At 38.7% G+C, this 12,898-nt stretch overlaps 1 protein-coding gene across 1 annotated transcript in view; it reads right to left on the bottom strand.

Moving 5' to 3' along the window:
- ABCC4 (ATP-binding cassette, sub-family C (CFTR/MRP), member 4) overlaps positions 1-12,898 on the bottom strand; it is a gene marked incomplete at its 5' end in the record, with an annotated part of 133,360 nt that overhangs the window by 82,990 nt on the left and 37,472 nt on the right. Inside the window, 4 exons of the mRNA XM_010190819.1 lie at positions 6,636-6,782; positions 10,002-10,102; positions 10,469-10,506; positions 11,860-12,000. Coding sequence (XP_010189121.1) covers positions 6,636-6,782; positions 10,002-10,102; positions 10,469-10,506; positions 11,860-12,000 — 427 coding nt within the window. The remainder of the gene's footprint in view (positions 1-6,635; positions 6,783-10,001; positions 10,103-10,468; positions 10,507-11,859; positions 12,001-12,898) is intronic.

The raw sequence follows: 12,898 nt of genomic DNA, 5'->3' as shown, positions 1-12,898 counted from the left end.
AAACCACACTGGTCTGACTGCGTCCGTGTGTCCGTAGGAGACAGCAGTGAAAGGTTATGGCATCGGAAAGAGCCCAGAAGAGCCAAGGAACCGATGTGTAGGACTTTCCCCTGAGATGGGGGAGCCATCAGGGTACACTCACCACCTGCGTATTTGTTATCCCTGTCTTGCTCTTCCCCAAAATAATTTTTTGGGAATGCTTCTGCCTTGTTCCAAGGTTGAATGAAGGTATGTCTTTGATAGGTTTTTCCTCATTTCTTAAAAACACTCACTTCCCACCCAGAACAGGCATCCAAGAACAGCAAGAGATGAGGTCCTATCCATGCCATGCCTCCAATCCTCACTATCCACAGCAGTCACAGCAGCATCCAGCAATTTTAAAGCAGATTAAAAACAGCGAAAAAAGTATATATTTAAAATAGTTATCAAAACCAAAAAGCCCCTCCATGCTTCAGATTATCTCCAAAAGCTTATTGGCAGCTGTGTCACCTCAGCTAGGCCCTCTTTTTAAGCCCCTTGCAGTTTTTCCATCAATATTATTGCAGGCTCTGCCTCTATTTTCAAGTGTCTCCAACCAACATTTCCTTCCTCCTTGCCACAGATCTCATCAAATAGTCTGCCATCATCTATGCCAGGCTAAAACATAACTGTCTTTACTCCCCTGCTACACTTGTGGGAAAGATACGTCTCTAAACAGCTTCTGAGCAGTTTTCTAAAGCAAATACTTTTAATTTCTCTGTCTTGGTCGACTTCTCCATGCCTCCTCTTTGCCCGGCTGAGGTAGGGCAACGGCAGCTCTCTCTGTGGTTGCTTTAGCAAATGAAAAAACATAGAGTTTGCAGTATCTGGGCAGGTCAGCATACGGTCAGAAATGAGTTTCACAGCAGGCCGTTTTCCCCACCAGGGGATCTTAATGTGAAGAAGATCGAAAATCTCTGTGAAGGGACGAGAAATCTTAAGCCAGGAAAGCGGGAGACTGCACTTGGAAGTGGTTGTCAGTACAAGCTTCAAGCTATTTCCCTATCAAATAACGTCCCGTCCCCTCCTACAAACAGCTTTTCTGTAAACCTTTTAATTTTATCTCCCGTATTAAGCGTAAATAGGGTGAGCGCCGACTCGGTGAACTGAAAATGTATTGGGCTTGTCTCATCGGTTTACCGCCAAGTTTCATTCAGTTATTACTGCAGAGAAAAACAGGAGAGAGTTGAATTGAGTTATGCTAATAGATAATAAACGTAAACATAACTCCAGAGCACTATTTACCAACTTAAAGACTACTCCCTATAGCAGTCAGCTTTATACTGTTCCTGACAGAGTAATAATGGTGATAAAACATATGGAAGCGTAAGACTATTTAAACTCTTAACAAAAGCCACGATAATACTAACAGTAAGTGAGCAACTCCCACAAAACACCATTTAATAATCACACCCTGATAAGGTTTAAAGCACACGTCGCCATTGTTGTATGAAAAAGCATTAAAGTTGTGTTTGTTTTTTTTAAGCACATGTAGCAACCTAACAGGTTTTAATTACCACACCTACTTCAGTGACGAGCTGTTCCACTCAAACACCCAAACATAATATTTACAACCTGGTGCGGTTGTTAAGGATCTCGATGACTGATGGAACCTATTGTGTTGCCATCTTAATAACAACAAATGCAAGTGATTACCAACACGGAAGGGGGAATCTGCGTTTTTATTTTACAACAAAAGGCTGTCCTACAGGGACTTCTTTTCAACATAAACCAACAAACCTGTGCACACGAGAACAGGCTTTAGAGCTTGGCACAGAGAGTCAAAAACAAAGCCTCTGCTGCTTTAAGGACAATGAACTTTTTGGTACTAGCTTAAGAGGACACGAAAGCTGTCAAAAGAGCTGGTACAGTTTTGCACAATCCCGCAGAATTCATCTTGACCACAAGGAAGTATCTGAAAACTGCATCTGAAAGATAGCACAGATCTTGTTTCCGAAAAAAAATAAAGAGAAAGCAATTGAGTAATTGAGTCAAATAGGAATACAATACATCTCCTGGCATCGCTACTGAATATTTATATCAGTGATGAATGAGACTACAAACAAAATATTTTAACACGAAGCTCTGCCTTGTTAGCTGCATGATATGCCAAAACACCACCTACTGTAAATCACAGGGTTTAAGACCAGTATTTCTTGTTTAAACATGCTACTTGTTCAGCAGAATCACTTGTGTGAACAAGCACGCATTAATGTACACTAACGAGAGCAGTTTCACTATCCAACTAATAGAGTATAATTTAACAACCTCATTATCAGCACTGTAATTTTCAGACTGCTGAAATACCGTATTTTTTGCAAATATTATACGGTTTAAATACTTTAACAGCACTGCCCATTTGATGCTTCTGTCAGATAAAATGCAGATAGGCACTTATGCATTGATCAATGTGCTTTTAATCCTATAGAGAAAGTTTCTCTGTCAAATTACAGGTGTTTCAACACTTGATTTATGAACACCATAATTAAAATCCTTATGCCTTAGAGAAAAACAAACTTTTCATTATTGCAACAGCTTTCTTTCACATTTTTATCCTTTAATATTCAGAGTTTGATTTTATATGTTGCTATTAGCTATCAGTTTGGCACGTCATTCCTGGCTGCCAAGACCGGAGAATATTTCTCTATAACCTGATCAAACCTCAAATGTCTGGATAAGCACCAAAAGGATCAATGTTTTTTTACAGCTTCCACTAAGCATTTGTGGGGGGGGGAGGGGGACCCAAAACCTGCTAATTTAACAGGTAGAGGACAACCATCACAGAATTCAGTGCTTTCTATTTCTGGGATGGTGCAAAATGCTGTAATGTCTGTCAAAGTATTTCTTCTCCTTCTATAAACTGTCAGAACCAAGAGTTTGGAGAGATGCAATTTTTATTTTTTTTAAAAAAGGAAAAAGAAAATGGCTAGATTTTCATATGCATTTCTGTAGTGGTTCTGGTTCAATATGAATTTTAGACAGATCTCTGAAGGCGGGAGAGTTTCCTATTTTATCTGAACAAATTCATGCATATCATTCATTCCTTCTTACAGCACCCATCAGCACAGCAGCAGCAGGTTTCAGTTTCCTCAACTCAATGCAATTCAAAATTACACACAATCTCCACTAAAACTACCATCACTGAAAGTGATGCACTTACACATTAGCATCTCTTCTCTAAAGAAATCTCTGTTCCCAAATCCCAGAAAAGAACAATTCATTTACAAGCTAAGCAAGTAATCTTGAATCAAATCCTGAAGCTTGTCAAAACTACCATTTCCTAAACTATCAATAAGAAACTAATTTCAAAAGAGGGAACTCCCAATTCAAGACATTGCTGCTCAAGTCCTGGTCCCTTTTACCTGGCTTTCCATCAAATTTGTTTTGAAATGCTACAAACATCTTGAAAAAAGAAACTAAAATGAATAATGGCTGAAACAGGTCTTCTTGATGAGACCAAAGTATTAGACTCTATAGGCTTATATGACTTTCGACCACTAATTACAAAGACAGCAAAGTTCCTGAACTCAGCATTACATGAAGCTGAAAAACTGACTGTGTAAAGGAGAAAGAAAAATTTATTTCCAGATAATTATGACAGCTGAACAGAACAACATTGCTATTGCTCAGTGGCGAGGCTGAAAATTCACTCCTCAAATATCATCTCTAAAAACATCACAGATAAATGTTATCTTTCTAACAAGTTGTTGTAATGCCAGACTGGGATAAAATAGATCATGCTGCCCTCTTGTGCCAGACATGCACAGAAATCAAGCCCTTTATTCCTGCAAGTGACACATGAAGAGGAATATATAAAGCATTCACTATGAAGTAAAAGTGTCCACGTTTTCATCCTTACAGATACCATGACGTGCACGCAATTCCCTTACTGGGAAGAAATATGAATAGAAAATTTCAAAAGAGACAAATTCTGAACTCCAAAAAATAAAGTAACTAAGTTACTGTCAACAAACAGAGACAAGTTAGATATGATAAAGCTCAAAATACAGCCACTTAATCTCTAACTTCTCATCAGCCTTGCACTACAGCTGCTTAAATGATGCTGTATAGCTATCTGCCCATAAATCTGAATTTCAGTCGTAAATATCTGATCATTCTTTCTGAATGCTGGATAACACAATGAGCTTTAGTCACTTAGGATTACCAGTTCAATAGGGTCACGTTAAGCGTTTAAGAAATAAAGAGACAGTCATTTTATTAATAAAGGTTCTTCCAATGCAAAACATACTTAAAGCAGTAGCTTCTATTTTTAGATCTATGCCAAATTACACAAAGGTGAAATCTGTGCACGTACAAATATTTTTGGGAGGGAAAGGAGAAAGGAGAGGGGTCCTCATATTCCTCTTCTCTCTCTGCTATGTAATCCAGGTCTCAAAATACATTCAAATTTTTGTATCATCTGGGCAACTGCTCGTCACTATCCCTTTACAACCTCCCCCTCCCTATACACTGCTAATGCAATCCATAAAGAGAGATTCTGGGCTCATGCCTGAACTGATACACAGAGCATAATTTTCTAAGAAATAAGTAGTTTCATTTATTCACCACGACTGATTGGATCTACACTGTTGGGAGCTGACAGACGTGTCATGATTCACCACATATTTCCATTTCCTAATGTCGACTCCCCGATCCTGCTCATTAGGCTGTTTCCCCAATGAGAACTATCAAGAGCTTGGGGTGTCTATTTAAGTTTTTTTCCTCAACTTCGGAGCACAGATCACCGTGTGCTCAAAATACTGGCTGTGACATATTTTAACTGCTGATTATTCCTGGATAAATAAAACAGCAAGAGTCAGTTCAGCAATTGCTTCTGCTAAGGTCTTAGAGACCTCACACAAATACTGAGAACAGGCTGGATGCTGACGCTGACAGATCTGACGCTGCAATATCAGCTTTGCTAATATGGAATAAGATAACTAATAGTTTGGCTTGGCTATTAGAATCACAACCCTAGAAAAAGGAGCCTTTAATAATCTCCATTTCTTTTTAATATATCTTTCATTGTAAGCCATATTAAAAAAGGAAAGAAAAAAAAAAGGCTTCTACTTAAACAAATTTGCAACAAAAAAAGCATCTGAAGTTCTAAAAGATAAATACACGGTAAAAAAAAACAACGTGTAAACCAGACAATGAAACACAGATGTTAAAAACAGAATTTCTGAACTGCTCCATGCTGCAGTTGTGAACAAGAGCATCGTCTCATGTGTCATTTTTTCTCTTTTTATTTCCTTTTCCAAAGATGTATAGGTTGGAACTGCAGTACCCTTGCATGCTACCATGACCAAAAGAAAGATGAAGGGAAGAAATGTATGCATGCTGAAGTTTATCTTCTGTTATAAAATATCTGCTGATAAATGGAAACAGGCATCTGTAAGTCACAACAGTGCGTGAATACCAGCAATAGGCACGTTTTATGAATGTCAGTTTTACAAAGCACTGCTAATTTGAGCTTCACAGAATGTTAGAAAGCAAACTGTTATTTACTACTCTGCATTATCCCTGATGTTTACTCTGTAGCTCTTCATTTGTTCTGATAAGCCAGGTTTATGGGCATTCTTACAACATGATTATGTATTTCCTCAAAAATACAGTTACTGCATACGCTGAGCACACGTAACCCAAGGGAAAAAAGAGAGAGAAGAGGAAAATCCCTGCCTGTCTGACAGCAAACCTCATCAGTGCTACGATTTCCTCTTCTGATGTATGTGTAACACTACCACAGACTCTCAGTACAAGCAGACACAGCTCTAGACTTCTGCAGTTGTAGATTTAATTTTTTAAAGGGGAAATCATACATTTTCTTCACCATCAAACAGACGTGAACCTTTTGTCCACAAGTATTTTCTTCCTGAAAATATCACAAATTTGTCAGAAATAATAAGACCAGCCCTATATGCCCTTATAATCACTGAACAGCTTCTGGAGTATGAAAACAAGCCCGTGTTCCTTTTCTTCAAGGGGGTGAAGACCACCAGGTTTCTGTTCCTCACGAAAGACTGGCCACTAAATCAGTACCACCCCACCTTCCCACTCTTCACTCTGCTCCAGCTTCTCTTTTGCTTCTTTTGAAGTACATAAGGATCTGGATTACGGTTTTAAATTGCATGCTTTAGGCTTTTGTGCATTCTAGATGGATAGTTTCAAGAGTGTGAATTACCTCACATGCTTAAAATTAATTTTTTTTAGGGACAAATAATTGTTTGGGTTAGCTTTCAAAGAAAAGCACAAGAAAGGCATCCCCACAAAATGCACGCATATACATTCAGCATATGGAAGACATCCCTGTGTAACTGAAGCAGAATAGCAATGCAACTGAACTAGCAGGTCAATGTACAACCCCAAAGCCACAGGTAATTCATTTTTCTGTGGACTACATTTGAAGACGGTAAGACCAACCATCAACATTCTGATTTTTAAACTTTAAAAGACCACACTGTTAAAGATTTTAAGCAGAAGCGGCAAAAAAAACCCAACCCACAAATATGCAAAAATACTATAAAATTTTAATTGCCCAGAAATAGTATAGAAATATATATACTTCACAATCAATGAGTTACATTAACTGTTAAGCTTTTATTCACTATTAAACTTACCTATAGGGTTTCTGTCAAAAAACAAAACAGGAGCTTTCAAAATGGACTGAAACATTTTGTTGTGCAAAGTCTGACCAGAATTAACAAGAACTTGAAACACCAGAAGACTTCTTATGATGCCAAACAGTATTGTAGCCACTGTTAAACCTGAAATTAAAAGAACATGGACAGAGCATACATACAGATATGTATCTTTCAAAGGAAAAGAATTTAAAAATGAAACTGAACTAAAATAAATATTTTTTGACCGCCATATATAGTAAGAATCCAAACTTAAGCTTAGGGACTCAGACTGCAGAACACAGATACCTTTTATTTGTCACTAACTCAGTTACTATCATATCATTGATTTAAACAATTTCTCTTTTTCAGTTTGAAAGAACCAGTACTTTATAGAAGTGTAGGAAATGTCTCTTAACCCATGAAATAAATCTGTATTAAAACCTTCTGCATAACAGCTCTGCTAAGAAATGCATTTCACAGTGCCATGTATAATTGTGGCTTGCAGAGGTCACTGTGAAGATTCAACATTTGTCAGCAGGTATTAACCAAGTAATATATACATGGCTATTCAGAGACAACCTTGAGATATTCTCAATCAGCCCAAACCACTCATGCCATTCTTCCCTTTGTAAACTACATCACATCTTTTAAATTATGTGCGTTTCTTTTAACGCAGCATAAGATGCATCCCTTACATCAAGCGAAATAGAGCCCTTCTAGGGAATGGGTCTGCAGACTGTTTCTCTCTCTTCTGGACGCATCTCCACTTACAAGACAAGGGTGATACAGAATCACAGAATATTAGGAGTTGGAAGGGACCTCGAAAGCTCATCCAGTCCAGCCCCCATCAGAGCAGGATCACCTAGACTAGGTCACACAGGAACGCGTCCAGGCGGGTTTTGAATGTCTCCAGAGAAGGAGACTCCCCAACCTCTCTGGGCAGCCTGGTCCAGTGCTCTGTCACCCTCACAGTAAAGAAGTTTTTCCTCATGTTCAGATTGAACCTCCTATGCTCCAGCTTGCTCCCATTGCCCCTTGTCCTATCACTGGACATCAGAGAGAAGAGCCTGGCTCCTTCCTCCCAACACTCACCCTTTACAAATTTATAAACATGAATGAGGTCACCCCTCAGTCTCCTCTTCTCCAAGCTAAAGAGACTCAGCTCCCTCAGCCACTCCTCATAAGGGAGATGCTCCACTCCCTTAATCATCTTTGTAGCCCTACGCTGGACTCTCTCCAGCAGTTCCCTGTCCTTCTTGAACTGAGGGGCCCAGAACTGAATGCAATATTCCAGATGCGGTCTCACCAGGGCAGAGTAGAGGGGGAGGAGAACCTCTCTCGACCTGCTCACCACACCCCTTCTGATACACCCCAGGATGCCATTGGCCTTCTTGGCCGCAAGGGCACATTGCTGGCTCATTGTTGTCCTGCCGTCCCCCAACACTCCCAGGTCGTTTTCTGCCTGGCAGAAGATACAGGGCAGAAGACCAAAACAAAGAATGAGGAGATTGCTGCTGCTCCGTTTGCTGTGTGTAATCTCCAATGTGGCTGCCCAAATTTCCAGTTGACGAAGGTGAAGACTGAAGGTCTCACATTTGGCAGTGCTTGCAGGCTCCAGGTAATCTGCTCCAGAAACTATGCACACCAATCAGGCCTCGAGGCCTATGTGCTTCTCAGGCCTTGAGGACACTCTTTTAAGTAAGACTCTGACTATCAACTTAAAATATTGCCTGTATTTCTAAGGACAGATTAAAACTGGATGCCATTCAGGTGCAGCTATAGTAGCAGTGAGAAAGACTGAGGTTTTAAATTATATGATGTGGTTAAGACAGTGATTCCACCCTTCTCATTGCTGTATCCTCCCAGGATGCAAGAAAAGGTATCACCATTTCATTTATCTGCTCACAGTTCATTGCCCACATTCTGCATGGCGCTGTTTTTAGGCAAAAAGCAGTTGGCCGGGATGAGAGCTTGTTTGCCTTGTCCCAACTGCTGTATTCCCAGCCAGGTAAAAGCAAACAAGAGCAACTCTGCACACACCCAAACAGGAAAGCTGAGTCTTGCAAAAAGGGAGCAGAAGAGGTAAGCCCATACCTAACAGCAGTCTAGGGAAGCGATGGGAGGAGGGGGGGCACGCATGATGTACTTCATATGAAATAAACTGTATTTTTAACTTTCAACCTCATTTAAAATTTTATATAGGTCACTCAACGCTGTCTGTTCAACTATTGCAAATATCTCACTAAGCCATCTGAACATTTCAATATAAAGGTACCTTTTGCTGTTCTGCTATCTAGAAAAAAATTTGCCTTAAAGGATAAAATTTCCCATAACATGGTTTAGGTTATACAGTCAAAGAAAGCCAAGTTTGCCACCCTTAATCATGCAGTCCACTGGAACAGCTCATGAAATAAGACATTACACAGAGAAAATAAGAGCCAAGTTTATCTGGCTCCTAAATAGTTTTTTTCCCCAGACCAAGTACAATGTTTTCTGTTAAGCACTTGGATAACATGGATTTCCGAAAAACAAACAAACAAAAATCCTCCACCTATCCTCTCACCCCTGAGTGATGTTTCTGAATACGTTCAATGCATATTCTTCTGGTAAACCACCTGTTTTCTCACACCTACCACTTACATCTCCATCAAGAAATTACCATGTTATACAAACTGTGCATCACTAGGAAGTGCTAAATAGCAGAGTCTGAGAGCATATTTCTACACATCATTTTTCTATGTCAGTTTTTACTACATTTCAGAGCAGTATTTCAAGATGTTTGGATGCCTGTATACAAGGATCAATGCCCTTTTCTGGATGTTCAGGAGCATACAGATATCTATTGAAATATATTGAAATGTATTTTAACACCCTGTTTTGCATACCCATCTATGATGCTTTTTAAAAACTGGTTCTTTTGCTATGACACTTCAGAAGGAATGTTGCCATGCCAAGTTTTAGAACAGCACAGAATGAAGATCCATTTCTAATCCCTCTTGCCCATCCATATAATGACTGAAGATTTAGCTGAATGACCAATTAGTATAGACAATAACCACAACCGTACAGTGACTGACTTCTTGAATACTCAATTCCTAGGTTACGTTCCTAAATCCAGGCAAATCAAATTAAGAGTATGCATTCATCCTACTTCTTCTGTTAGATTTTTTTTATTTTATTTATTCCAATTAATTTAGTCAGGAAGCAAGACTCAGGCTCCTAATCTGTTAAGACATTACTCAGTTACTGCTAGAAATCACATTTCCCCACATTACCATTGCTTTGCACCTCTCAAAACTGCTTATTATGATCGATCGGATAATAAATAGTTCTTTAGACACACACATGTGCACGTGTAATTACCTGCGTAAATTCCCAAATAAAAGTTAAGGTCTAGATGTTCGGTCTCATTTGCTCCATTATTTCCATTTGTTGTAACATTCAACTTTTCTTGATGATTTGCCCTGTGGAAATGCACACAGAAGATAACCATCATCAAATCACATTCTGCAAATATTCATGAGTACATTTAACTGTTTCTAGATTCAACTCTGTTGAAACCTTCAGTTCAAAATATCCCATGTACTGATGTTGTCAGGCATCACACCGCAAGTATAAGCAATCACAGGCTACACTTCAGGATGATGTTTAATTTTTTTTCTCCCCACATACAAAATGAGTGGAGATCAGAAAAAGATCAAACACATCCTGAAGTTTCCTAGGACAGGTTTTGACCCCACCACCACCAATACAACACTGATTTTTATAAGACAAACAGCACTTGACTGTAAAAGGTAGAAATGACTGACCAGTTATTATCATCAACTTACCAGTAAGAAAGCCACCAGTCCTGGAGTACATATGCCACCTTGAGTGAAAGAGGAAAATACAAGATGAAAAAAACATTAGAAAATTAAATTTCCTGCTATTCTTTCATGTTCTCTGGGAAAACATCACATATTCAGGAAAGTATGCCATCCAGTCTTTCAAGACCAGCAGCAATTTGCAAAGCACATTAGAAGGTGCATTAGAACTCCCTACAAAGAAGTTACCTTAAATTACCTTACCTGATAGCAAACTAAAGGAAAGCAATACATTTAAGCAAACAAAATATAGTAGCTCTTCCTAATGTATGTTAATTGCACATTAAAGAACTCATTTTTTCAATTCCTAAATTTGCTACCAAAGATATTCCAAAATAGTTTTTGATTAACAAACTTTCTGATGTTACCAGTCCAGAAATTTGTGTTACAGGAGATAATTACCAGAAACAGGGCTGAAGGAGGATGAGAAAAGAGAGGGAGGGAAAAACTCCTACTACCACCTTCCTTCTGTGCTGAGAAGTGACTACAAACTTATAACAGGGTTATTTATCTCAAAATATACCTCGGTTCACATGAATTTAAAGTTCTGGGCGGTCTACTGCAGATATTTGATCTTGCTCAGGTATCTTTCCAACAGACTCAAGTCAAGGACAAACGAAAAGGAATTAAGATGTCTAAATAACTAGATCATTTTTTACAGTCAAAACCAAAACCATCATTTCCACAAAATGAATTTAAGCTTTCTCAGCAGGGAACAAAGAAAAAGGCAATAAGCTACCTTCATGCAGCTTCCTCAGCTCGTTCAGTAAGTTTCAAAGTCAGTTTTCTTGTTTAAAAATTCTTTTATATAGCTGCTACAGTCTGCATTACACACGATATGTGCCTATCCTCTTCCTCACTTTCTTCTGCTGATCAGTGACCTTCCTTCTAGCCCTTCTCATAACTTGCACTTATCAACGGATGAGCTTTGCTTTTAACACTTCTGTCAGACTCCATCCTCCCATACCCAGTAAATCTTCTTACCTGCCTCAACTGGTGACATACTGACTGTTTGAGTTTGTTAAATACTATTTTATACACCTTACGATTTCATTATCTATCTCCAAAAACTAGACTGGCTTATGATTTCTGTGCCATGCTGCCTCTAAAATAATGATTTAATTTAAGTATTAAAACTAATGAAATAAGGATCAGTGCAAGACCTCTCAATGCTGGACCAAAACTCCATGCTGATATATAAAATTTGACCAAGGATACTACAAAATTATTAAAGAACACTGTGCTTCCAAACATTTTAGATGAAACATGAGACTAACAAGCATACACTATGTTAAAAAGAGGAAAAAAAGGCAAACTCAAAATACATTCAATACAATTTGTGGATCCTGACAACTCACCTGTGCCAAAATATTGAATAATAAAAGTATAAAAATCACAAAGTAGTTCGCTCCAGCAGTGAAATACTTTCTGTAAATCTTAAAGTTTATTTTTCCCTCAGAGCGACTCTCCTCTGCCACTGTAGCCAGTGCATTTTCAGCCTAAAAACAAACAAACAAACAAGCAAACCAGAATAAAAACCATTAGCATTGCAGTTACAAGTTCAGACTAAGCCACTTGAAAGTCATGGTTCAGAATCAGCAAACAAATAAGGAGATAAAGCGATTCTGCATACAAAAACTTTTAAATATCAGAACTATAGCTTTGATTAAAAAATTAGTCTCAGTGCAGTAATACTGAAAAACATCTACTCTGCAAAATTACGTTGTGAGGATTTTATTTTTCATTGCATAACAGAATGTAACATGACTTCAATTTACTCTGACAGCTAAACCAGGTTTTGTTTTTCTTATATACTACCTTCAGTCATAATAGCTCTGGAAAGTAAGGCCTTGACTTGGGAAAGATTCTGTTTAAGGTATGAAAGGTATGGTTGCTGTTTTGGGGCATAAATCCATTCCTTCAAAAAGGCATGAAAAACTCTGCAGCATTATTCTTCTTCTTTTATCTCACTGCTTTTCATTATAGCAAAGAAAAAGAAATAACATGTACCCATAGCAAAGAGGTGACAATCAGCAGGGACACAGGGATTACTTGTCTAATGTGCTCCCCAGATGCTGTGCTAGCATAAGTCTAAGCAGGGTTGCAGGGCTCCTGCATCATTTTGTGGGAACGCAAACATGCCAGCAGCAGGCCACCTCTGGTACAGAAACCTTATGGCTTCTTTTGCAGGGTGCAGATCATGTGATAAAAAGGCATCTGGAAATCTAGCTGGCCCCATACAAAGTATTCTGTTTCCATCAACAGAAGAACTGGGGAGAGCAATGCAGTGGTGACACAAGGTTACCTTCTCAGGGCCAGCCCAAAAACATGTAAGTATGCTAATGCCAGCCATGCAAATGTTGACTTCGTATAAAGCCACTGCTTCTGCATGCACTT

This window comes from Mesitornis unicolor, unplaced genomic scaffold, assembly GCF_000695765.1.
Source record: "Mesitornis unicolor isolate BGI_N332 unplaced genomic scaffold, ASM69576v1 scaffold4448, whole genome shotgun sequence".
Taxonomy (NCBI): Eukaryota; Metazoa; Chordata; class Aves; order Mesitornithiformes; family Mesitornithidae; genus Mesitornis; species Mesitornis unicolor.
The sequence above is the reverse complement of the archived record's forward strand: the minus strand, read 5'-3'. Positions and strand labels throughout refer to the sequence as shown.